The sequence below is a fragment of the Arachis ipaensis genome, chromosome B3 (assembly GCF_059453495.1).
Source record: "Arachis ipaensis isolate K30076 ecotype BB chromosome B3, ASM5945349v1, whole genome shotgun sequence".
Taxonomy (NCBI): Eukaryota; Viridiplantae; Streptophyta; class Magnoliopsida; order Fabales; family Fabaceae; genus Arachis; species Arachis ipaensis.
In genome coordinates this window covers 116,096,849-116,123,937 of record NC_142438.1, presented here as the reverse complement: position 1 = coordinate 116,123,937, position 27,089 = coordinate 116,096,849, and the positions used below count along the sequence as shown (strand labels likewise).

Here is a 27,089-nt window from a genome sequence, read left to right as displayed (position 1 = left end):
AACTCTCTCTCTCTCATTTTCGAAAATATCTTCCCCCTTTTTCAAAATTTCTTTTTAATTTATTAATTATTTTAATTTTTAATTTTTAAATCTTAATTTTCAAAAAAAAATACTAACATTTTTCAAAAACCAATTTCAAAAATCACTAACTCCTTTTCAAAAATAATTTTCGAAAATTTCTCCTTCTCTCTCATCTTATTCTATTTATTTATTCATCTACTAACATCTCTTCCTCACATCATCACCAAATTCGAACCCCCTCCTCTATCTGTGTTCGAATTTCTTCTTCTTTTCTACTAACAATAAGGAACCTCTTTACTGTGACATAGAGGATTCCTCTTCTTTTCTTTTTCTCGCCTTTTTCTTATGAGCAGGGACAGAGAAAAAGGCATTCTTGTTGAAGCTGATCCAGAACCTGAAAGGACTCTGAAGAGAAAATTAAGAGAAGCTAAATTACAACAATCCAGAGACAACTTGATTGAAAATTTCGAACAAGTAAAGGAGATGGCAGCCGAACCCAACAACAATGTAAGGAAGATGCTTGGTGACTTTACTGCACCTAATTCCAATTTACATGGAAGAAGCATCTCCATTCCTGCCATTGGAGCAAGCAACTTTGAGCTGAAACCTCAATTAGTTTCTCTGATGCAGCAGAACTGCAAGTTTCATGGACTTCCATCTGAAGATCCTTTTCAGTTCTTAACTGAATTCTTGCAGATATGTGATACTGTTAAGACTAATGGAGTAGATCCTGAAGTCTACAGGCTCATGCTTTTCCCCTTTGCTGTAAGAGACAGAGCTAGATTATGGTTGGACTCTCAACCTAAAGACAGCCTGAACTCGTGGGATAAGCTGGTCACGGATTTCTTAGCCAAGTACTTTCCTCCTCAAAAGCTGAGCAAGCTTAGAGCTGATGTTCAAACCTTCAGACAGAAAGAAGGTGAATCCCTCTATGAAGCTTGGAAAAGATACAAACAGTTGACCAAAAAGTGTCCTTCAGACATGCTTTCAGAATGGACCATCCTGGATATATTCTATGATGGTTTATCTGAGCTATCAAAGATGTCACTGGACACTTCTGCAGGTGGATCCATTCACCTAAAGAAAACGCCTGCAGAAGCTCAAGAACTCATTGACATGGTTGCTAATAACCAGTTCATGTACACTTCTGAAAGGAATCCTGTGAACAATGGGACGCCTATAAAGAAGGGAGTTCTTGAAGTTGATACTCTGAATGCCATATTGGCTCAGAATAAAATATTGACTCAGCAAGTCAATATGATCTCTCAGAGTCTGCATGGAATGCAAGCTGCATCCAACAGTACTCAAGAGGCATCTTCTGAAGAAGAAGCCTATGATCCTGAGAACCCTGCAATAGCAGAGGTAAATTACTTAGGTGAACCTTATGGAAACACCTATAACTCAACATGGAAAAATCATCCAAATTTCTCATGGAAGGATCAAAAGCCCCAACAAGGCTTTAATAATGGTGGAAGAAACAGGTTTAGCAATAGCAAGCCTTTTCCATCATCAACTCAGCAACAGACAGAGAACTCTGAACAAAATGCTTCTAATTTAGCAAATCTAGTCTCTGATCTATCTAAGGCTACTGTAAGTTTCATGAATGAAACAAGGTCTTCCATTAGAAATCTGGAAGCACAAGTGGGCCAGCTGAGTAAAAGGATCACTGAAATCCCCCCTAGTAATCTCCCAAGCAATACAGAAGAGAATCCAAAAGGAGAGTGCAAGGCCATTGACATAAGCATCATGGCCGAACCTGAGAGGAGAGGAGAGGACGTGAATCCCAAGGAGGAAGACCTCCTGGGACGTCCAGTGGTCAATAAGGAGCTTCTCTCTGAGGAACCAAAGGACTCTGAGGCTCATCTAGAGACCATAGAGATTCCATTGAACCTCCTTATGCCCTTCATGAGCTCTGCTGAGTATTCCTCTTCTGAAGAGAATGAGGATGTTACTGAAGAGCAAACTGCCAAGTTTCTTGGTGCAATCATGAAGCTGAATGCCAAATTATTTGGCATTGATACTTGGGAAGTTGAACCTCCCTTGTTCATCAATGAACTAAGTGATCTGGATCAACTGACATTGCCTCAGAAGAGACAGGATCCTGGAAAGTTCATAATACCCTGTACCATAGGCACCATGATCTTTAAGGCTCTGTGTGACCTTGGTTCAGGAATAAACCTCATGCCCCTCTCTGTAATAGAGAAACTGGGAATCTATGGGGTGCAAGCTGCTAAAATCTCACTAGAGATGGCAAACAGCTCAAGAAAACACGCTTATGGACAAGTAGAAGATGTGTTAGTAAAGGTTGAAGGCCTTTACATACCTACTGATTTCATAGTCCTGGATACTGGAAAGGAAGAGGATGAATCCATCATCCTAGGAAGACCTTTCCTGGCCACAGCAAGAGCTGTGATTGATGTTGACAGAGGTGAAATATTCCTTCAATGGAATGAGGACTCCCTTGTGTTTAAAACTCAAGGATCTCCCTCTGCAACCATGGAGAGGAAGCAGAAAAAGCTTCTCTCCAAGCAGAGTCAACCAGAGCCCCCACAGTCAAACTCTAAGTTTGGTGTTGGGAGGCCACAACTAAACTCTAAGTTTGGTGTTGAACTCCCATATCCAAACTCTAAGTTTGGTGTTGGAGAGTCTCAACAAAGCTCTGCACATCTGTGAGGCTCCATGAGAGCCCACTGTCAAGCTATTGACATTAAAGAAGCGCTTGTTGGGAGGCAACCCAATGTTTATCTAATTCTTATTTTTATTGTTTTTCATGTTTTCTTAGGTTCATGATCATGTGGAGTCACAAAATAAATATAAAAATTGAAAACGGAATCAAAAACAGCAGAAGAAAAATCACACCCTGGAGGAGCATCTGTCTGGCGTTCAAACGCCAGAACAGAGCATGGTTCTGGCGCTGAACGCCCAGAATGGGCAGCATCCTGGCGCTGAACGCCCAGAACAAGCATGGTTCTGGCGTTCAACGCCAGAAATGGCAGCAAATAGGCGTTGAACGCCCAAAATGGGCACCAACCTGGCGCTGAACGCCCAGAGTTGTGTGCAAGGGCATTTTACATGCCTAAATTGGTGCAGGGATGTAAATGCCTTGACACCTCAAGATCTGTAGACCTCACAGGATCATCTCAGGATCTGTGGACCCCACAGGATCTCCACCTACCTCCACTCACTCTCTTCTCTCTTCTCAATCATCCTCTATTTCCAACAAACACTCTTCCCTATTAACCACTCACATCCATACACCCACTACCTTCAAAATTCAACATCTCTCTCTTTCTCCCACCCAATCCCACCCATATGGCCGAATACACACTCCCATCCATCTCTTCCATATCTTCTTCTTATTCTTCTATTCTTTCTTCTTTTGCTCGAGGGCGAGCAACATTCTAAGTTTGATGTGGTAAAAGCATAGCTTTTTTGTTTTTTCCATAACCATTGATGGCACCTAAGGCCAGAGAAACCTCTAGAAAGAGGAAAGGGAAGACAAAAGCTTCCATCAAGGGTCTATAGCTCAATAGTAGAACATTTGACTGCAAATCAAGAGATCCCTGAGATACCTCAGGGAATACATTTTCTTCCACACAATTATTGGAAGCAACTAAGGGTGGAACATCAAGAGCACTCCATCATGCTTCATGAAATAAGAGAAGATCAAAAAGCAATGAGGAAGGAGCAACAAAGACAAGGAAGAGACATAGAAGAGCTCAAGGACATCATTGGTTCCTCAAGAAGGAAACGCCACCATCACTAAGGTGGATTCATTCCTTGCTCTTATTTCTTCTGTTTTTCGTTTTCTATGTTATGTGCTTATCTGTGTTTGTGTCTTCATTACATGATCATTAGTAGTTAGTAACTTTGTCTTAAAGTTATGAATGTCCTATGAATCCATCACCTCTCTTAAATGAAAAATGTTTTAATTCAAAAGAACAAGAAGTACATGAGTTTCGAATTTATCCTTGAACTTAGCTTAATTATATTGATGTGGTGACAATGCTTCTTGTTTTCTGAATGTATGCTTGAACAGTGCATATGTCTTTTGAAGTTGTTGTTTAAGAATGTTAAATATGTTGGCTCTTGAAAGAATGATGACTAGGAGACATGTTATTTGATAATCTGAAAAATCATAAAAATGATTCTTGAAGCAAGAAAAAGCAGCAAAGAACAAAGCTTGCAGAAAAAAAAGGGCGAAAAAAATAGAAAAAAAATAGAAAGAAAAAGAAAAAGCAAGCAGAAAAAGCCAATAACCCTTAAAACTAAAAGGCAAGGGCAAATAAAAAGGATCCCAAGGCTTTGAGCATCAGTGGATAGGAGGGCCTAAAGGAATAAAATCCTGGTCTAAGCGGCTAAACCAAGTTGTCCCTAACCATGTGCTTGTGGCGTGTAGGTGTCAAGTGAAAACTTGAGACTGAGCGGTTAAAGTCAAGGTCCAAAGCAAAAGAAGAGTGTGCTCAAGAACCCTGGACACCTCTAATTGGGGACTTTAGCAAAGCTGAGTCACAATCTGAAAAGGTTCACCCAATTATGTGTCTGTGGCATTTATGTATCCGGTGGTAATACTGGAAAACAAAGTGCTTAGGACCACGGCCAAGACTCATAAAGAAGCTGTGTTCAAGAATCATCATACTGAACTAGGAGAATCAATAACACTATCTGAACTCTGAGTTCCTATAGATGCCAATCATTCTGAACCTCAACGGATAAAGTGAGATGCCAAAACTATTCAAGAGGCAAAAAGCTATAAGTCCCGCTCATATGATTGCAGCTATGTTTCATTGATAGTTTGGAATTTATAGTATATTCTCTTCTTTTTATCCTATTTGATTTTCAGTTGTTTGGGGACAAGCAACAATTTAAGTTTGGTGTTGTGATGAGCGGATAATTTATACGCTTTTTGGCATTGTTTTTAGTATGTTTTTAGTAGGATCTAGTCACTTTTAGGGATGTTTTCATTAGTTTTTATGTTAAATTCACATTTCTGGACTTTACTATGAGTTTGTGTGTTTTTCTGTGATTTCAGGTATTTTCTGGCTGAAATTGAGGGACTTGAGCAGAAATCAGATTCAGAGGTTGAAAAAGGACTGCTGATGCTGTTGGATTCTGACCACCCTGCACTCAAAGTGGATTTTCTGGAGCTACAGAACTCGAAATGGCGCGCTTCCAATTGTGTTGGAAAGTAGACATCCAGGGCTTTCCAGAAATGTGTAATAGTCCATACTTTGGCCAAGAATAGACGACGTAAACTGGCGTTTAACGCCAGTTTTCTACCCAAATCTGGTGTCCAGCGCCAGAAAAGGATCCAAAACCAGAGTTGAACGCCCAAACTGGCACAAATACTGGCGTTCAACTCCACAAATGGCCTCTGCACGTGCAACACTCAGGCTCAGCCCAAACACACACCAAGTGGGCCCCGGAAGTGGATTTATGCATCAATTACTTACTCATGTAAACCCTAGTGACTAGTTTATTATAAATAGGACCTTTTACTATTGTATTAGGCATCTTTGGATGCCTGGTTCTTAGATCAGAGGGGCTGGCCATCTCGGCCATGCCTGGACCTTCACTTATGTATTTTCAAATGGTAGAGTATCTACACTCCATAGATTAAGGTGTGGAGCTCTGCTGTTCCTCAAAGATTAATGCAAAGTACTTCTGTTTTCTATTCAATTCATCTTATTTCGCTTCTAAGATATCCATTCGCACCCAAGAACGTGATGAAGGTGATGATTATGTGTGACACTCATCATCCTTCTCCCTTATGAACGCGTGCCCGACAAACACTTCTGTTCTACATGAATTAAGCTAGAATGAATATCTCTTAGATCTCCTAACCAGAATCTTCGTGGCGTAAGCTAGAATGATGGCGGCATTCAAGAGAATCCGGAAAGTCTAAACCTTGTCTGTGGTATTCCGAGTAGGATTCAATGATTGAATGACTGTGACGAGCTTTAAACTCGCGATTGTTGGGCGTTAGTGACAGACGCAAAAGGAGGGTGAATCCTATTCCAGCATGATCGAGAACCGACAGATGAATAGCCGTGCCGTGACAGGGTGCGTGAGCATATTATTCACTGAGAGGAGGGGATGTAGCCACTGACAACGGTGATGCCCTTGCATAAAGCCAGCCATAGAAAGGAGTAAGACTGATTGGATGAAGATAGCAGGAAAGCAGAGGTTCAGAGGAACGAAAGTATCTCCATTCGCTTATCTGAAATTCCTACCAATGATTTACATAAGTACCTCTATCCCTATCTTACTAATTATTATTCGAAAACACCATTATCCATTTATATCTGCCTGACTGAGATTTACAAGGTGACCATAGCTTGCTTCATACCAACAATCTCCGTGGGATTCGACCCTTACTCACGTAACGTATTACTTGGACGACCCAGTGCACTTGCTGGTTAGTGGTACGAGTTGTGAAAAGTGTGATTCACAATTTGTGCACCAAAGGGTCACGCGTGCGCGTGGGTGACGTGCACGCGTGGGAGGCTGGTTTTTCAAGTGACGCGAACGCGTCAGGGACGCGTTCGTGTGGGCGTGTTTGTGCCTAAGGCACGCCTCCAGCCACGCTCCTGCGTAACTCTTTACTTCTTTTCTTCTTGTTTCGAATGCATATATGACGCGGACGCATCAGCGACGCTCGCACGTCGCGTGCATTTTTTTTATATGCAGAATGCAAATGAAAATGCAGACTATATGCAGAGATTATGAGAAGAGTCATTAAGAAAAATAAAGTAGAATAAAATAAAACAAAATTAAGACTGAAACGGAATGATCTTACCACGGTGAGTTGTCTCCCACCTAGCACTTTGCTTTTACGTCCTTAAATTGGACGGTCTTCAGGCTCATTCTGCTTCTGTTGGTGTGTCTTCCAAGAGGAAGAGCTCTAGTTCTTTGTGATCCTTCATCTTCTCACCATGATAAAACGTTAGGTGATGTCCATTGACATTGATGAATTTGGAGCTAGAAGGATGACGCAGGTGAAAAACTCCGTATGGCTCTGCCTTCTCTACTCTATAGGGACCTTCCCATCTGGATCTTAATTTGCCTGGCATGAGTCTCAGTCTGGAGTTATAAAGAAGAACTAACTCCCCTAGTCTGAACTCTCTCCTTTTTATCTGCTTGTCATGGACAGCCTTCATTTCTCTTTGTATCGCCTGGAGTTATCATATACTTCTAGGCAAAGGTTCTCTAATTTTGCTAGTTGCAGCTTCCTTTCAGCACCAGCTTCCTCAAAATTCATGTTGCACTACCTCACAGCCCAGAAAGCCTTGTGTTCCACCTCTACTGGGAGGTGGCAAGCCTTTCTGTACACTAAGCGGAAAGGGCTCATCCCAATGGGTGTCTTGTACGCTGTTCTATATGCCCAGAGTGCATCTTGTAGCCTGGCACTCCAGTCTTTCCTATGAGGCTTTACTATCTTCTCCAGAATGTGTTTAATCTCCCTGTTAGACACTTCTGCTTGTCCATTGGTCTGGGGATGATAAGCTGTTGCTACTTTGTGAACTATCCCATACTTCTTCAGTAATCCTGTTAGTCTCTTGTTATAAAAATGAGTGCCTTGATCACTCACGATTGCTCGTGGTGATCCAAAGCGACAGATAATATGGTTTCTAACAAAGGAAACAACAGTGTTAGCATCATCAGTACGGGTAGGAATTGCTTCCACCCATTTAGAGACATAATCTACAGCTAACAGTATGTAAAGGTGACCACTAGAGTTTGGAAATGGACCCATGAAGTCAATACCCCAAACATCAAAAATTTCACAGAAAAGCATAATCTGTTGAGGCATCTCATCCCTCTTGGATATATTACCAAACCTTTGGTAAGGGGAACAAGATTTACAAAAAATAGCAGCATCTTTAAAAAGAATAGGCCACCAGAATCCACAGTCTAAGATTTTTCTAGCTGTTCTTTGAGGGCCAAAATGTCCTCCACTCTCAGAAGAGTGGCAGGCCTCTAAAATGGACTGAAATTCTGATTGGGGCACATACCTTCTAATTACCTGGTCAGCACCATACCTCCACAAATATGGGTCATCCCATATATAATATTTAGACTCGCTTTTCAGCTTGTCCCTTTGATGCTTAGTAAAATTGGGAGGGAAAGTATGGCCAACTAGATAATTAGCTACAGGTGCATACCAAGGAACTACTTCAGATACTGCATGTAAGCTATCAAATGGAAAAGCATCATTGATAGGAGTGGAGTCATCCTTAATGTGCTCAAGGCGACTCAAGTGGTCTGCCACTAAATTCTGGTTACCACTTCTATCCTTTATTTCTAAATCAAATTCTTGCAGCAACAGTATCCAACGTATTAGCCTTGGTTTAGACTCTTTTTTAGCTAATAAATATTTTAGAGCTGCATGGTCTGAGTACACTACTACCTTAGTACCAAGTAAATAGGCTCGGAATTTATCCAGAGCAAAAACAATGGCTAGAAGCTCTTTTTCAGTAGTAGTGTAATTAGAATGAGCAGCGTCTAAGGTCTTAGACGCATAAGCAATTACGAAAGGATCCTTACCTTCATGCTGGGCCAGCGCCGCTCCTACTGCATGGTTGGAAGCATCACACATAATCTCAAATGGTTGGCTCCAGTCTGGTCCTCTCACAATTGGAGCTTGAGTCAGGGCGATCTTCAGCTTATCAAATGCGTGCATGCAATCCTCACTGAACTCGAACTCAATATCTTTCTGCAGCAGTCTGGATAAAGGTAATGCTACCTTACTGAATTTCTTAATGAAGCATCTGATCAAGCATCTGATCAATAAATGGCAAAGGGTAGTGATCCTTGCGAGTAGCTTGGTTGAGACGCCTATAGTCAATGTAAACTCTCCATGAATTCTGCACTCTAGTTGTCAGGAGCTCTCCATGCTCATTCTTGACTGTTGTGACTCCAGACTTCTTGGGCACCACTTATACTGGACTGACCCATTCACTGTCTGAGATGGGGTAGATAATATCTGCTTTAAGTAGCCTGGTCACTGATAAATCACTATTTTATGATTTATCTTGTACTCAATTGAGTGGTTTTTATCAAGTCTTTGCACACTTATTCATACTATTTGCATGGTTTTACAAATCCTTCCTTATTATGTGATATAATTGAAAACACGTTTCCTAGACCTTTAAACTGTTAATTTTAATTATCCTTTATTACCATTCGATACCGTGATATGTGTGTTAAGTGATTTCAGGGTTTATCGGGCAGGAATGGCTTAGAGGATGGAAAGGAAGCATGCAAAAATGGAAGGAATACAAGAAGCTGAAGGAACTGAAATGCTGTCCAGCCTGACCTTCTGGTACTAAATCGATCATAACTTGAGCTACAAAGGTCCAAATGAGGCGGTTCTAGTTGCGTTTAAAATTTAACATCTAGGGCTTCGCAACGATATATAATTTGCCATAGCTGCCTCGAAGATAGACGATGCGCACGCGTGGATCATACGGATGCGTGACCTGTCAAAAATCCAATCCACGCTCACGCATGGACGACGCTTACACGTGACAGTGCCGCGACCTGTGCGTATCAGAAATTGCTGGGGGCGATTTCTAGGCTGTTTTTTACCCAATTTTCGGCCCAGAAAACATAGATTAGAGGCTATAAAGTGGGGGAATCCATTCATTCATAAAAACAACTTTTATATTCACAATTTTAGGTTTTAGATGTAGTTTTAGAGAGAGAGAGGCTCTCTCCTCTCTCTTAGGTTTTAGGATTTAGGATTTAAGATTTCTCTTAATTTTAGGAATGCTTCTTCTCAATTTTAGGTTCAATGTTCTTTTAAATTATTAATGCAAAGAGTACTTTTTCATTTAATTTTATTGTTTATTTAATTGCTTCCAATTTATTTCAATTATCATCTCTCTTTTCTATTCCAAACTCCCAACAACGAAGATGGTATGCAAGATGGCAGGGTAGACTCCCAACTTAACATGGGGGTTGATTAAGAGGAAACACTTGAGTTGGAATGCTCAAGTGGATAGTTAAATTGGAATTTGTTGGCTAATTCTGTATTTACTAACGCTAGACCTTCCCAAGGGAGAGGACTAGGATTTGCGAATAAGAGTTAGCTCAATCACTTGACTTTCCTTTATTTAGTAAGGGTTAACTAAGTGAAAACAACAACCTCTTTATACTACACTTGAGAGAATTCCAACAAGGATAGAACTTCTAATTAATCATTCCCCCAGTCAAGGCTTTTTAATTAGAATATATAAATCTCTTTTAATTTTCATTGCGTTAATTTACAATTATTTATTTCTGTTATTCAACTCTTAAAATTTCTCAGAAAGCAAAAACCCATAACCAATAATAAATACACCTCCCTGCAATTCCTTGAGAAGACGACCCGATGTTTAAATACTTCGGTTATGAATTTTATTGGGTTTGCTTTAGTGACAACCAAAATTTTTGTACGAAAGGATTCTCTGTTGGTTTAGAAACTATGCTTACAACGTGATTATTTTTATGAAATTCTTTACTAGCAGAAATCCGCTCGTCAAAATGGCGCCGTTGCCAGGAATTTGCAAATGTGTGCCTTATTATTTGTTATTGTAAATATTTTATTTTGCTTGTTTATTTGTTTGTATTTTTGTTTTTTGTTTTTAATTTTTATTAGCTACTATGAGTTCTCACCCCTGTCGCTTTGAGTTTGATTCTAATGTTGTTGTGTGGAATGGAAGCTATAACAGGAATATGCATCAAGGTCGAAACAATCAAAGATGGAAGGAGCCACGAGGATCTGATCAACCCTTTCGCAGTAACACCTTCCAAGGTACCATGGACAACAACCATCATACAATGCATGCCAAGACAATAGTTACGGTGGACCTTTTTGTGACAACCAGCCCCACTGAATTACTATGGTCAAGAGCCATTCCGAGGTGCGTTCCAAGATGATAGATATGTTGGACCCCCTTGTAGTTACCAACAAGCCCCACCATATGCTTATGAACCACCTCCCCAACATACATTTGAACCACCATACTCACAAGCCCCTTTACACCATTCACTTCCATATAATCCTAACCCTTATCCACCCCAATTCCAATCCAATTACCCCAAGAACCACCACTTCCATATGCACCATGTCCATATCCATCGACCCAAGAATCACAGGCTCACCTCAAGGAAACAGTAGATCAATTTCATGCAACCCTTCATCAACTGGAGCAAGCAATAAATCAATTACCTTCCCGACGTTCGGACACTCAAGGAACCTCCATGGCTTCATGTGGAGAATCTAATGAAGAACGTAGCATGAAGGAGACACTAGAAACTCTGGTGGACAGTAAAGAGCATGACTTTGTATTGGAACAAGTGGAGGAAGCCAGAATTATTGAAGAGGAAGAAGTGGTCGAAGACTTAGGAGATGTAGAACGTCCATGGGAGAGCCCAGTCATAGAGCCCCCTTCTAAGGAGTTTGAATTTGATGTTGAGGAGGGTGTACAACCTCCAAGGCATATCATGGTTGAAGACTTTGAAGGGGATGATCAAGAGATGGATTCAATCATTGATGAATTCTTATCTATATTTGAATCCTCTCTCATTGGACTTGACATTGAGATTAAAGAAGAAGAAGCACAACCTCTCATGCCCTTGGTGAACAATGAAGAAGAGATCGAATTGGAAGAAAGCTACCAAGAAGAAGAGGTTGTTATTGAAGAAGCTTGCAAAGAGGTGGAAGTTGTCAAAGAAGAGCCCAAGGGAATGGAGCTGAAGATCACCTTGCCAAGGTTGTTGGAGACCTCTCCCCCAAAGCCATCACTATCCATCCCTGTATTCAAGTGGGTAAATCTCTCATCTCTAAGCTTAATTAGCCCACTTGAATATGCTTTGTTTGAGACGGATGGGCAACTTAGAGCTCTTTGTGGCTATAAGAGTAAGAGGGAGATGGTTAGTGGTTGGCAACACAATCCTAGGTTCATTGTGGTAGGAAGCTCACGGATAAATTATCATGGTTGGAAGAATACTGAATTGTATAGGTCTAGGAAGCTGTTTGGATGCCTCAGTGAGAATTCGGATTGCTTACCACCCAGTTGGAACAGTGATGATCAGCACAAAGATGGGTGCAAAACCAAGGTTTGGGACCCCGGAATTCATTCTGGCAATCAACACTCTTGGGGCCTTGTCACTTGCTTTAACTTGCTTGAAGGATTTATGCAACTAGTGTGGGATCCCGGAGGATATTGGAATTACAAACATTGGTGGGGATTCCTGAATGAGTTCAAGCACAAGCCACCATAACAGGGAGCTCATCAAATGTCCAACTTAAGGACTTTAACTAAAAGTGCTAGGTGGGAGACAACCCACCATGGTATGATCGTTCTTTTTCAGTCTTAGTTTTATTTCATTTTGTTTTATTTTTAGTTCTATTTTATTTTATTTTTCTTAGTGTTCATGCATATAGTCTGCATTTGCATCTGCATTCTGCATAAAAAAAAAGAAAAAAGAAAAAAATGCACGCGACGCGCGAGCGTCGCTGACGCGTACACGTCATGTGTGCATGCGAAGCAAAGAAGAAAGAAACAGAGAGTTACGCGGGGGCGTGGCTGGAGGCGTGCCTTAGGCACAAACACGTCCACGCGTACGCGTCCCTGACGCGTCCGCGTCACTTGCAAAATCAGCCACCCACGCGTGCGCGTCACCCTGCAAAATCGACGTAAAAAGGTGTATGGCAGAGAGTTATGATGGAGTGAGGCTGGAATGGTGCTGGAAGCATAAAACCTCTCTCTTAGATTTTAGAATTTAGGATTTAGGATTTCTCTTAATTTTAGGACTGCTTCTTCTCAATTCCAGGTTTAATGTTCTTTTAAATTATTAATGCAAAGAGTACTTTTTTTCATTTAATTTTATTGTTTATTTAATTGCTTCCAATTTATTTCAATTATCATCTCTCTTTTCTATTCCAAACTCCCAACAATGAAGATGGTATGCAAGATGGCAGAGTAGACTCCCAACTTGACATGGGAGTTGATTAAGAGGAGACACTTAAGCTGGAATGCTCAAGTGGATAGTTAAATGGGAATTTGTTGGCTAATTCTGTATTTACTAACGCTAGACCTTCCCAAGGGAGAGGACTAGGATTTGCGAATAAGAGTTAGCTCAATCACTTGACTTTCCTTTATTTAGTAAGGGTTAACTAAGTGAAAACAACAACCTCTTTATACTACACTTGAGAGAATTCCAACAAGGATAGAACTTCCAATTAATCATTCCCCCAGTCAAGGCTTTTTAATTAGAATATATAAATCTCTTTTAATGTTCATTGCGTTAATTTAAAATTATTTATTTCTGTTATTTAACTCTTAAAATTTCTCAGAAAACAAAAACCCATAACCAATAATAAATACACCTCCCTGCAATTCCTTGAGAAGACGACCTGAGGTTTAAATACATTGACAGACAGGCTTTGCTCCTTCTTCTAAGAATATTCTGTGCTCACAAACTTGAGGGCTGATGCCTACTATATCCGCTAAGCTCCACCCAATTGCTTTCTTATGTTTTCTCAGCACACTAAGCAGCTGCTCCTCTTGTTGGGAAGTGAATTCCCTTGCAATGATAACTGGGAACTTCTGATCATCCTCAAGGTAAGCATACTTGAGGTGGGGAGGAAGTGGCTTTAATTCCAATTTCTTCTCATGGCTAGGTTCTGGATCATCCGGGGCTAGTGATAATGGCAAGGTGTCTTCATTATGTTCAGAGGGTGTCCCCACACTTGGACCTTGCTCCTTGTGCTTCTCTTCTACTTCTTCTTGATGAACTTCAGCTATAGTTTCATCAATGATGTCGCACTGGAAGATAGAATGATCTTCCGGAGGGTGCTTCATAGCTTCATTTAAACTGAAACTCACTGCTCTGCCATCTATCTCAAAGGAGTAAGTTCCTGAGAATGTATCCAGCTTGAACTTCGAAGTCTTCAGGAATGGTCTTCCAAGCAGGATTGATGATGGTCTTTCTGAGTCATTAAGGGGCATTTCAAGGATATAGAAGTCAATGAAAAATGTGATAATACTCACTAATACATCTTCAACAATTCCAACTACTGTAATAATGCTCTTATCTGCTAACACAAAACGAGCTGCCGACCTTTTTAAGGGAGGGAGCCTGGTGCACGAAATTGTGATCTCAGACAACGGCACCAAAAACTCTGTACGCACGTCTTAATAAATCGTTTTTCATTCACAACTTCGATACAACTAACCAGCAAGTGTACTGGGTCGTCCAAGTAATAAACCTTACGTGAGTAAGGGTCGATCCCACGGAGATTTTTGGTATGAAGCAAGCTATGGTCACCTTGTAAATCTCAATCAGGCGGATATCAAAAGGTTATGGAGTTTTCGAAATTAAATAATAAGTAAACATAAACTAAGGATAGAAATACTTATGTAATTCATTGGTTAGAACTTCAGATAAGCGTATAGAGATGCATTCGTTCCTCTGAACCTCTGCTTTCCTGCTGTCTTCATTCAATCAATCTTACTCCTTTCCATGGCTGGCTTTATGTAAGGATATCACCGTTGTCAATGGCTAATTTCAATCCTCTCTGGAAAATGGTCCGATGCACTGTCACTGCATGGCTAATCGTCTGGAGGCATCACCCTTGCCAATGGCTGCATCCTATCCTCTTGTGAAAATGGTCCAAATGCTCTGTCACAGGACGGCTAATCATCTGAGGTTCTCAATCATACTGGAATAGGATTCACCCTCCTTTTGCGTCTGTCACTACGCCCAGCACTCGCGAGTTTGAAGTTCGTCACAGTCATTCAATCCCGGAATCCTACTCGGAATACCACAGACAAGGTTTAGACTTTCCGGATTCTCATGAATGCCGCCATCAATCTAGCTTACACCACGAAGATTCTGATTAAGAGATCCAAGAGATACTCATTCAATCTAAGGTAGAACGGAAGTGGTTGTCAGGCACGCGTTCACGGGGAATGATGATGATTGTCACGTTCATCACATTCATGTTGAAGTGCGAATGAATATCTTAGAAGCGGAATAAGTTGAATTGAATAGAAAAACAGTAGTACTTTGCATTAATCTTTGAGGAACAGCAGAGCTCCACACCTTAATCTATGGAGTGTAGAAACTCTACCGTATGAAAATACATAAGTGAAAGGTCCAGGAATGGCCGAATGGCCAGCCCCCAAAACGTGATCACAGGATCAAAAATACAATCCAGGATGATCCGAAGATAATAGTAAAAAGTCCTATTTATACTAAACTAGTTACTAGGGTTTACAGAAGTAAGTAATTGATGCATAAATTCACTTCCGGGGCCCACTTGGTGTGTTCTTGGGCTGAGCTTGAATGTTACACGTGCAGAGGTCATTCTTGGAGTTGAACGCCAGTTTGTAATGTATTTCTGGCGTTCAACTCTGGCTTGTGACGTGTTTCTGGCGTTTAACTCCAGACAGCAGCGTAGAACTGGCGTTCAACGCCCTTTTACGTTGTCGAAACTCGGCCAAAGTATGAACTATTATATATTGCTGGAAAGCCCTGGATGTCTACTTTCCAACGCAATTGGAAGCGCGCCATTTTGAGTTTTGTAGCTCCAGAAAATCCACTTTGAGTGCAGGGAGGTCAGAATCCAACAGCATCAGCAGTCCTTCTTCAACCTCTGAATCTGATTTTTGCTCAAGTCCCTCAATTTCAGCCAGAAAATACCTGAAATCATAGAAAAACACACAAACTCATAGTAAAGTCCAGAAATGTAAATTTAACATAAAAACTAATGAAAACATCCCTAAAAGTAACTAGATTCTACTAGAAACATACTAAAAATAATGCCGAAAAGCGTATAAATTATCCGCTCATCAGAGCCTCAAAGCATCATATATAGACAATGGTATTATACTAACACACGCTCCTAAATCACACATGCAGTCAGAAAATATTACACCTCCAATGGTACAGTTAACCATGCATGGACCTGGGTCACTACATTTTTCAGGTTTACCTCTCATTAAAGCAGATATAGAACTACCTAAAGGAATAGTTTCTAATTCATTAATTTTGTCTTTATGTATGCACAAATTTTTCAGAAACTTCGCATATTTAGGTACTTATTGAATAACATCAAAAAGGGGAACAGTTACCTCAACCTTTTTGAAAATTTCTACCATTTTGGGATCAAGTTCCATCTGCTTCCTGGACTTCCTTGCAAGGTGTGGAAATGGGATAAGAATAACGCCATTTGTAGCCTCTGCATCCTTTGGTGTTCCATTCATTTGCTGAGCTACTTCTTCTTCAACCTTGTCTTGTACTTCCTCTTCCTCTTTAGCTTCTTCCACTTCAACCAAGTCTTCAACTGGGGTGTGTTCTTGTGGGCATGGCTCCTTCTAGGTCCTCTCTTGCAGTGTAGTTCTGGACCTCAAAGTGATGGCATTGATGCCACCCTTGGGATTGGGTAAGGGTTGAGAAGGAATTCCACTGGAGCTTGAAGGCTGGTTGGTGGAAGCAGGTAATGAATCTATTCGGGAGACGAGAGCTTGTAAAGTGGCATTCAAACCATTTAGAGTAGAGTTCAGTGTAGTCTGCATGTCTTGTTGTCCTTGTGCAAGAGAACGAAGCATCTCGTCATTTGATGAGGAAGGGGGATAAGTGATCTGAGGGGCATGTTGTTGGTTGTGCTGGGGTCCTTGTGACTGCCTCAGGTGAGGTGCTCTGTAAGGCTAGTTCTGATTCTGCTGTCTGTTGTTGTTATTCCACCTCTGATTTCTATTGTTGTCTCTGCCTCCTCTGTTATAGTTGTCCCTCCAGCCATGGTTGGAATTATCTCTCCAACCCAGGTTGGAGTTGTCCTGCCATCCTTGGTTATAGTTCCCACCTTAGTTGTAGTTGCCGCCTTGTTGATTGTATCCTTGATTCGGGCGGTCATAGAAGTTATGAGTAGCTGCCACAGTGTTGTCCTCTTGTTGGAGCTGCGGGCACTCATTAGTGTAATGACTATAATCAGCACAAATTTCGCATACTCTTTAGGGGACTAACAATTGGCTTTGTTGTGGTGGGGAAGGATGAGTTTGTCGTTGATTCAACTGCATCTGCTTCAGTAGGTTGGTCATTTCACATATACTCTGTGTAAGAGCAGTAGTCTCACTACTAGAGGAAACCTCTGCAACAGTCTTTGAGTGGCTGTTCCTGTGCCTATGATTTCTAGTGGACTCAGCTAAGTCGCTGATCAGTTGCCATGCTTCATCTGCGGTCTTGTACTTTTTCAGAGAACCATTACTAGCACCATCCAGTGTAGTTTTATCCCGAGGCTTCATGCCTTGAGTGAAGTAGCTGATCAACACTAACCTATCAATCATGTGGTGGGGGCATGCGTCCAGAAGGTTCTTAAAGCGCTCCCAGTACTCATAGAGAGTCTCTGATTCTCCTTGAACAATGCAGGAGATCTCTTTTCTCAATCTATCTGTAACTTCAGCTGGAAAGTATTTTTCCAGGAATTCTCTCCTGAGCGTATCCCAGTTGGTAACAATTGCTTCAGGTTGGGAGTAGTACCACTCCCTCGTCTTTCCCTCAAGAGAAAATGGGAAGGCAGTTAATAGAATAGAAGTTTCATTTGCACCATGACGCCTAACAGTAGAACAGGCTGTCTGAAAATTTCTGAGGTGCTTGATGGGCTCCTGAGCAGGTAAGCCATGAAACTTGGGCATCAAATTGATTAGTGCAGTCTTCAGATCAAAATCTGCAGCCAGAGTTAGATGATGCACTTGATACGGTTGCAGTGTAAAATCTGGAGCTCCAGCTTCCTGGAGAGTAATCCTCCTAGGTGTTGCCATGCTATATGCACGTGAATCAACTGAATCAGTAGTAAAGGAGCTTGTTTCTTCCTCAGATGGCGGTTCAGATTCGCCCTCAGATGAGACTGGTGAATCGATAACAATCACTTCACCACCCTCTAAGGCTAACCTGCGCCGAGCTCGCCTAATACATGAAAGAGGTCTTTCAATTTCAAGATCAAATGCAGCTAAGCTCGGATCAGGCAGTGAACGCGTCATTAAATGAAAGAAACATACAGCTCATGGTAATAAAATAAAATAAAATATGCAAATAAAATAAAAATATGTACACTAATTAATAATTCAGCACACAATTGCAACTCCCCAGCAACGGCGCCAAAAATTGATGCGTGGCAGAGATTAGACCAATTAAGAGATTATAATATAATAGAACAGCATTGCGAGTATAGCTCTTAACCAGCAAAAATCTGCCTCATCAATTTAGAAAGGTTGTCACAAAAGTTTAGAATAAAAATACTAGGAGCATGAGTCCCAGGTCGTCTCCCAACGAGTTGCTAGAAAGGGTGCTAAGTTATTAATCAGAAGTTTTCCATGACTTTTGAGAGTTGAATAACAGAAAATAAACAATTGTAATTAAGTACAATGAAAATTAAAAGGAATTTATATTATTCAAAATAAAAAGCCTTGAATGGGGGAATGATTAATTGGAAGTTCTATCCTTGTTGGAATTCTCTCAAGTGTAGTATAATGAGGTTGTTATTTTCACTTAGTTAACCCTTACTAAATAAAGGAAAGCCAAGTGATTGAGCTAACTCTTATTCGCAAATCCTAGTTCTCTCCCTTGGGAAGGTCTAGCGTTAGTAAATACAGAATTAGCCAATAACTTCCAATTTAACTAATCACTTAAGCATTCCAACTCAAGTGTCTCCTTTTAATCAACCCCATGTCAAGTAGCGAAGCTACTCCATTGACATGAATATTACTTTCATAGAATTAAAAAGGGAATAAAAGAAAGACATGATAGACAATAACTGCAATTTAATTAAAAATAAAAGTAATCATTTTCATTAACAATCCATGAAAATAATCCAATTGTAACTTTAAACAAGAATTAAGAATATGGAATAAATAAAAAAGTAAGGAAACAAACTAGAATATTATCTTCAACGGAGGTGATGACTCTTCAATATCCAAAAGCAAAAGCAATAAACTATGAATGTAAAGAAAACCTAGAGGAAGAGTAATTTTCTCTCTAGATTCAGATCTAAAAACCTAAAACTATGCTAATGAGAATGTGTGAATGTGTGTTGAGTCTCTGCATGTTCCCTGGCTCTATCCTGTGTTTCTGGACCGAAAACTGGGTCAAAACTCGGCCCGAAATCGCCCCCAGCATTTTCTGTTATTTCTGCAGATCACGCATGTCACGCGTACGCGTCAGTCACGTGTGCGCGTCATTTGGCGAATTTCCTTGTCACGCGTACGCGTTATGCACGCGAACGCGTCATCTTGCTGAACTCCAATCCACGCGTACGCGTTAGGCACGCGCACGCGTCGCTGCAAATTTCTCCATTCCGCGCGCTCGCGTGAGCCATGCGTGCGCGTCGGTGCTCACTGGTTATCTCCTTAGTTTGTTGTGTTCCTTCCATTTTTGCAAGCTTCCTCTCCATTCTCTAAGCCATTCCTGCCCTATAAAGCCTAAAACATTTAACACATGGATCACGGCATCGAACTTTATAAAGGGGAATTAAAATATACTAATTAAAGATCTCTAGGAAGCAAGTTTTCAACCATAAAACAAAACTAGGAAGGGATTGTAAAATCATGCAAATCATATGAATAAGTAGGTAAAGACTTGACGAAACCACTCAATTAAACACAAGATAAACCATAAAATAGTGGTTTATCACATGTCTAATCCTATACAGATCATGAGCTCATGTGTCGGTTTGTTGCCCGATTCCCGACACTGGTCCTGAGATAAGCATCTCGTATCGCCGTCCTTATCTCATCCAACGTCCCCTCTATGAGCGTTACGTATCGCTGTCCTCATGGGGGAATCTTCTTTTCGGTCTCCAGTAAGCGTTACGCATCGCCGTCCTCACTGAGCCGTCCTTATAGTATCAAGTGAGCGTTACACATCGCCGTCCTCACTAGACACTTGGTACTTAGGCCTAACATCAATCAATTTCTTTTCAATCTTCGCTCTCTACTCTACTGCAATAGAAATTCCTTCACTTAATAGATCCTTCTTTTTTTGTTCTTTTTCTTTCAAAACCAAAATCAGCTCTTTGTGACATTCTTCAAAACCTTTTAAAACAATTTCACTCAAACCAATTCTTCTTTCAAAAGACAAAGGGAAAATATTTATTAGTTAAACCCGTCAGCTAAGCCTCTAGACTTTAAGGGAGCGACAAATAATCTCATTTTCTTGAGTTCATTAGAAATCATTAACAATCATTGTTTTCTTAAATTGAATTTAATCAAATAAAGTTGCTAAATCAAATTAAAACCAAATCATACAAATCAGAAGTTCCGAACCAATTTCAAAACTAAAACCAATCCCAGTTTCATCCTTAAAACTAATTCTTTAACTTTTTCCAAGACGTCGCAAAACGAAATCATTCAATCAAAATTCAATTACTTTTAAAGTTCACACTAAAACTTCTCCGAATGAAATTCTTAAGGCAAATTCAAAACATAAGCTCTTTTCATATTTAAGTCAACCTTAAAACATAATACTTTTCTTAAATAATTTAAAATCGTAAAATAATTCTTTTCTAAATAAATCGAACTTAAAACATATACTTTTCTTAAATGAATTAAACTCGAAACATAACTATTTTTTAATAAATCAAATAATAAAATTTCTTAAATCCAATCTTTTTCTAAATAACATTTCAAACAAAATCTTAAATTTTATAACAAAACTTCAGCAGCATCCCCCATAAAACTCGGACTTTGCCACCCTTATCGGGTCCTATCCAAACTATTTCTCAAACTCTTTCAAATCGTTTCCAATAAATCAAAACTATTTCTAATATCAAAACATTTTTAAAATCAACCAATTAAAAATTAAACTGCCTCTAAAATCAAACCATTTTCATATGTTAAATCATGTCATCAAATTTCACAATCCCACCTGATCACTAACAATATTCCAATCGCGAATTCATCAAAATAATTCGGTTCTTGACTGCATTTAAACTGAACAAACCCTAAACTAATCACAAATATTAATATATCACAAAAATTTAACATAAATTCAGTCAAATTCAATCAACAATTAATCACAACATCAATTCACTTATTCAATACCAATTTAATCGATGATAAATTACCAAAATCTTACCTCCTTACGAAATCAAAGCAACTGAAATTTCGGAGAAGCTTTTCGATCAAGCTGCTGAAGAAGAAAACGTCAGAAATTATCTGTACCTCCTAAAATTCCAATTGGTCGAACTCAAGAGGAAAAGGAGCTATGCCACCGTCAATTTCTACCGAACAAAAGTGATATCAACATGTAGAGAAAGAAAATACAAACATTTTCATCGGATTAGATTTTTTATTGAAGTTACGGATCTCAAAAAATCGAAGTCAAAAATTTACGGTGCCATGGATTTCTCACGTTTTCTCTCTCTAGCTTTTTTTTTTTTTTTTTTTGTTCGGTCATATTGAATGGAATTATATGCATGTTCGGTCATATTGAATGGAAACTATAATTATATGCATGAAATAAGATTAGGTGTCAAGCTTATATGTATATAAGCGCCATACGTTCCTTTCTTTTCTTTAATTTCCTTAATGCCTTTGCCAAAGAGAAGCTAATAATAATAATAATAATAATAATAATAATAATAATAATAATAATAATTACAAAAGTTAATTTAAATTTTATCTATTAAAATAATTTTTAATAAATAATTCAAACTAATAAAATAAGTTATAATTAAATTAAATTTCAGTAATCATAAAATTCTATTTAATTATCTTTGTTAAAAATATTTTTTTAAAAATAAAATCTCAATATAATATAATAATTCATAAATAGCTAATTATTTAATTTTCAAAAATTCGAAGTCTTATATGGTGCGATTTAGACCGAGATTAAAGAAAGAATTAATCCAACCTGATAAATTATATAATTTATTGTAGTTTGAATTGTATCAGTTTGATTTTATTTTTAAATTTGATCTAAATTATTGCGGTTTAAATTAGTTTGATTTATTCAATTTTAACAAATAAAATTTTAAGATTTTATTATGAAAAAGCAAATTAACTTTAAATTATTAAAATAAAGAAATTAATAAATCTTATTTTATATTTACAAAATTCTTACTACATAACAATAATAATAACATACAGATCATAAAACCATGTAACAAATCAAATATATTTTATGTATAATTTAAATCTAATAATAAAATAATAATAATATTATATTATATTTTGTGATTTAAATTGGAATGGTTCAATTTTAAAAAGTAGATTCGAAATTCGATTCAATTTATATAATTTGCTAAAAATAAAATTCAATCTAATTTAAATTAGTGTAATTTTGATCGATTTGCAATTTAGATTAGATTAGAAATGTTTAATTTGAATTTAAACACCTCTAGCTAATAATATATTATAATATTTATAAATGATTAGAGAATACTAATTAAGAGGAAAGAAGGATCCATTTAATCCATTCAAATTTTAGTTTAAAATAAGAAAGGCTCATTATTATATTGAAAAAAATTTTTCAGTATATATAAATAATTAAAATAAATTATTAGAACATATTTTTACTTGATTATAATTTAAATTTGTAATAATAAAATGTTGTAATTTTAAATGTATATAATTGATAGTATAAATACTAAATACAACTCACGCAATATATGAAATGTACAAACAAACACATATAACAAACAAAATAAAAATTATCACTACACATATTCAAAAAATCTCTATTTTTATGAACGAAATAAAAAATAACAGCATCGTCAATCAAAATCTTAATAAAACAATATTTACCTTTATATATAACAGATATATATTTTATTTTATTTTATGCTACAATTGAATTTCTATCTCTATATTAGAATTTTGAGAAAAGGACAAATAGGTCCCTGACCTTTTGCCCCGCGGACATTTTCGTCCCTGAGCATTTGAAAATACTTTTAAATCCCTGACCTTTACAAATCTTGGACGGATGAGTCCCTCCGTCGAATTGCCTCTGCCAGACTCGCCGGAGAAGTCTGATGTGGCTCTCGTGCGGATGACGTGGCATGACTGGTTGACACCTGGACTGCTGACTGGAAAGCTACATTATAAAATTGGACAAATAAGTCCCTGCACCACTAAACTACGTCGTTTTGATTTCATCCCTAATCCTTAAATTGATTGCGTTCTTTCTGGAGGCCAGTGTGAGGAGCTCAACCTGCATCAACCATGGCTGCTAATGGAGCATCAGCAATGTCGAGAAGAAGCCGCAGAGGAGTAAGAGAAGAAAATTCTGCTTCAAGCTCAGACCCTTGTGTTGTGCACGACGGAGACCTGAAGGACGATGTCGCCCCGAGATGCTTTTGTGGAGTTTATGCGATAATGTATATGTCGAAGACGATTAGCAACCCAAACAGAGTCTTTTTGGGTTGCCCATTCTATAAGGTAAGATAAAAAAACCTGGGAATTTTGTTCTGTTTGAATGGTTTGATATAGTACATTATTTTGGGAATTTTGACAGGGAAACCAACTGCATTGCAAGTTTTTTCTTTGGGTCGATGAGCATCTTGTTAGAATTGGAAGCAGTGGTTGCATCTTTGATAAAAGACCTCTGATTGAGAAAGAGGCAGAAGTTGTTGAAGAGGAAGAGGGATTTCGTCATAGGATGGCTGTACTGGAGGAGAAGGTTACTGTGTTAGAGAAGAAAAAAAATTCGTTAGCTTGTTGTGTTGTTATAATTGTATGTGCAGTTGTGGCTGCTTTTTATGTATTTAGTGACTGAGCAATGAATTTTAGAAAGTAGAGTAGGAAAATGTGTTGATCCTGGTTTTTGTTGTGTATTGAAACATGCTGTTTAGGCAATTTATGTATCATATTATCTATCTAAATGCAATTAAAGTTATGATATTCGTAGGTTGTTGAAAATATGTTGTCAATATCCAAAGAAGCATTAAATGATTGAGGAAAGTAGGCATGAAAGTTGTATACATGAAAGTTATGTAAACATCTTTGCGACAGTTAAATTTTTTAAAAGCTGCCCAAAAAGAGCAAATCTGTTCAAGTGTATAGTATTATGAAGCTTAACATCACAAAAGTAAGCCTCAAACACCTAACAAGTTTGCAACAGTTTATAAAATCCTAAGAGCTTCTCCAAAAAAAAAAAAACCAATTCTCCCAAAAAAACATTGTTCTCACAGTCAAGTTTCCTAAATGCTATTACAAGGCATAGTGAGATGTCCAAGGTGTCATATTTCTTCATGTCTTTGGATTGATGGATGGTGGATTAGGAATGAATTTGAACAGTCTTGTTGTTGCTGTGCTTGCTGCTGCCAATGTCTCCTTGGAAGCTGCTGTACTCGGTCCTGGCCTGACTTGAGATGGTTGTGGGCCATGTGGAGCACCTTGTGGTTGAAGCTGTGGTGGTGCAGGTTGACTTGGAGGTGGGAGTGAACTGGGGCAAAGTGGGGCAGGTGGCCTGAATATCTTCTGTTTGGGTCTGATTTTTGAAGTTTTTGGTTGAACTGTTTGGTGAGCTGTGGATGGAACTTGAAGTGGAGGCCTAAATGGTGTACCTCTGGTTGTGAGTTGGTCTGCCACGGGAACTGGTGTTACAGGGTTTGGTGTTGCTGCCACAGCACTTGGAACCTGTTTGTGATACATAAGACGGTATTCATGAGACTTAGGATAAATAACAGTTTAAAGGGTCAACATTTCACAATAATATATAAAACTTACATCTGGAGCCTGGCTAGATGCAGCCTGGCTAGAAGCAGCCTGGCTAGATGGATCACTTTGGGTGTTAGGAGCATCCTGTCCAATTAAGTTGACCAATGTTGATCATTACTATATAAATCCTCAAATATTGAACTAAACATATATATACACCAAATATCCAGATTACTAAGAATAAATAAAATACTAACATCATCTTTTGGTGCTGACTGTGATAGTGGAAGGACAACTAGTGACTGACTTGTCCCACCTTTCTTGGACTTCTTGGTCTTAGGTTTCCAGTTGGGGTTAGATGGAGCACCCTTGCATGTCTTGTAATTATGTCCCTCTGAGCCACATTTACTGCAAATTACCTTAAAGGATCTCTTCAGCTTGGCACCTTGCTGCATCATTGGTTCAGCCGGATCCTTTTGTCTGTTGTGTATCTTTGGTCTGCCTATTGGTCTCTTTATGATGGGTGGATCTGGTCTTGAATACTCACTCCGTGTCCAAAATTCCTGACTAGGCACCGGTTGAATAGAATGTGAATATGTCTTATGGATTGACTCCATGCATAACCATGGATGAACATATTCTTCTGGTTGATCATGTCTTTTCCTGATTGCTGCTACTGCATGGATACAGGGCATGCCTAAAACAGACCAATATCATGCACTAGTTAGCAATAAACCAGATAATTTAGAACAGTAAACCATATAATTCAGAACAGATTTAACATATAATTAGAACTAACCAGTCAGCTGCCACTTGTTGCATGAGCAAGTTTGCTTGATGAGATCCACATCTACCTTTGTATTCTTACGACTCACTTCAAATCTCTTACGTTCCTCGTCACCTGTCCACTCTGCAAGCCACTTGTTGCTGGGCCTTATAAGACGATCCAGCCTTTTCTGCTGAACAGGTGCGAGCTTTCCAGAATAATTTTCTAGTAACTGCTTATGTTTGACCATCCTCCTCATCAGATAGCACCTAATTTCTTCACACATTGTGAGAATAGGCTTGATTCTATAGTTTACTATCTTCGCGTTGAACACCTCACACATGTTATTTGTGAGGTTGTCCACTTTTGGTCCATGTGAGAAATAGGCCTTCACCCAAGTTGCTGGCTCAAATTTCGATAGATACTCCCATGCACCCTGGTTAATTCGCTTGAGTTTTTCCATTTGCTCCTTAAATTCTGGTATGGTGGTGCATTTAGCACAATCCCAAACCACCTCCCGAATATAGAGGTCCTTAAAACGGTTGATAAAATTTTTCCAAATGTGCATCACACAGTTTCGGTGATGGGCATTTGGCATAACTGACTTCAATGCAGGTAACAATCCCTACATAGCAGTTGCACAATCATATCAAGTAACACAACAGTCATGATACATTTGCTACCCAATAACATAATATTAAAAATTGAATTTTTATAAAACCTAATTGTTATTTAGATAGTTTTTAATTATAATATATAATTAATTAAAAATTTTCATAAATATCTAAAATAATCGATACAATTTTATTTGATACGAGTTCAGAGAGTTTGTAAAAGAAAGGAATATATTAATAAAGATTACATGGATTGAATTATTGTAGAAGTTACATGATTAGAAGTACATGCTGCTATATATATATATATAGTATGTGCAGCAGAGTTATAATGGAAACTAACTAATTAACTTGCTTTGATATAACATTAACTAATTAACTTGCTTTGATTATATCATCAAGAAGTCAACATATATAGCATATCACGATTGGTAACTAACTAATTAACTTGCTTTGATTATAACATTAACTCTTATCTTAATAATCTTCATTATGAGTATAACAAGTTATGCAGCAGTAGTAGTACATTCATAGTAAGTACATTCTTACAAGTTATAACAAGTTATGCAGCAGTAACTTCCTATGATTATAATTTTAACTTATATTTCTATAGCAGTAACTTCCTATGATTATAATTTTAACTTATATCTCTATAAATTTTTATACTTATGCAGCAGTAACTTCCTTTGATTATAACTTTAACTCATATCTCTATAAATATTGAATACTTATGCAGCAGTAGTACATACATAGCAAGTAAAACAGCACTAATTCATATCAAGTTATGCAGCAGTAACTTTCTTTAATTATAACTTTAACTGATATCTCATTAAATTTTTATACTTATGCAGCAGTAGTACATACATAGCAAGTAAAACAGCACTAATTCATATCAAGTTATGCAGCAGTAACTTTCTTTAATTATAACTTTAACTGATATCTCATTAAATTTTTATACTTATGCAGCAGTAGTACATACATAGCAAGTAAAACAACACTAATTCATATCAAGTTATGCAGCAGTAACTTTCTTTAATTATA

The 27,089-nt window shown here is 38.4% G+C and overlaps 2 protein-coding genes across 2 annotated transcripts; one reads left to right on the top strand and one right to left on the bottom strand.

Moving 5' to 3' along the window:
• The first annotated feature begins 23,231 nt into the window (after window positions 1–23,231).
• Window positions 23,232–23,784, top strand: LOC148572157 (uncharacterized). The gene is made up of 2 exons (XM_088508449.1): window positions 23,232–23,447; window positions 23,524–23,784. The coding sequence occupies exons 1-2, from the start codon at window positions 23,232–23,234 to the stop codon at window positions 23,782–23,784; spliced, it is 477 nt and encodes a 158-aa protein (XP_088364575.1).
• A 473-nt stretch (window positions 23,785–24,257) lies between these two features.
• LOC110268290 (uncharacterized) lies at window positions 24,258–26,002 on the bottom strand. The gene is made up of 4 exons (XM_088507385.1): window positions 25,468–26,002; window positions 24,926–25,365; window positions 24,738–24,812; window positions 24,258–24,647 (listed from the first exon to the last, which is right to left on the bottom strand). Exons 1-4 carry the CDS (start codon window positions 26,000–26,002, stop codon window positions 24,258–24,260), a joined length of 1,440 nt encoding a protein of 479 aa, XP_088363511.1.
• Window positions 26,003–27,089: the final 1,087 nt, after the last annotated feature.

What these genes read in the sequence shown, in the direction of transcription:
- LOC148572157 (XM_088508449.1), top strand. Translation starts at nt 23,232, where the DNA reads ATGGCTGCTAATGGAGCATCAGCAATGTCGAGAAGAAGCCGCAGAGGA. An exon ending in TGGGTTGCCCATTCTATAAG is followed by an intron (nt 23,448 to 23,523) that starts GTAAGATAAAAA and finishes GAATTTTGACAG; the next exon opens with GGAAACCAACTGCATTGCAA.
- LOC110268290 (XM_088507385.1), bottom strand. Translation starts at nt 26,002, where the DNA reads ATGCACATTTGGAAAAATTTTATCAACCGTTTTAAGGACCTCTATATT. An exon ending in CAACAAGTGGCAGCTGACTG is followed by an intron (nt 25,366 to 25,467) that starts GTTAGTTCTAAT and finishes GGTCTGTTTTAG; the next exon opens with GCATGCCCTGTATCCATGCA. An exon ending in CATCTAGCCAGGCTCCAGAT is followed by an intron (nt 24,648 to 24,737) that starts GTAAGTTTTATA and finishes TATCACAAACAG; the next exon opens with GTTCCAAGTGCTGTGGCAGC.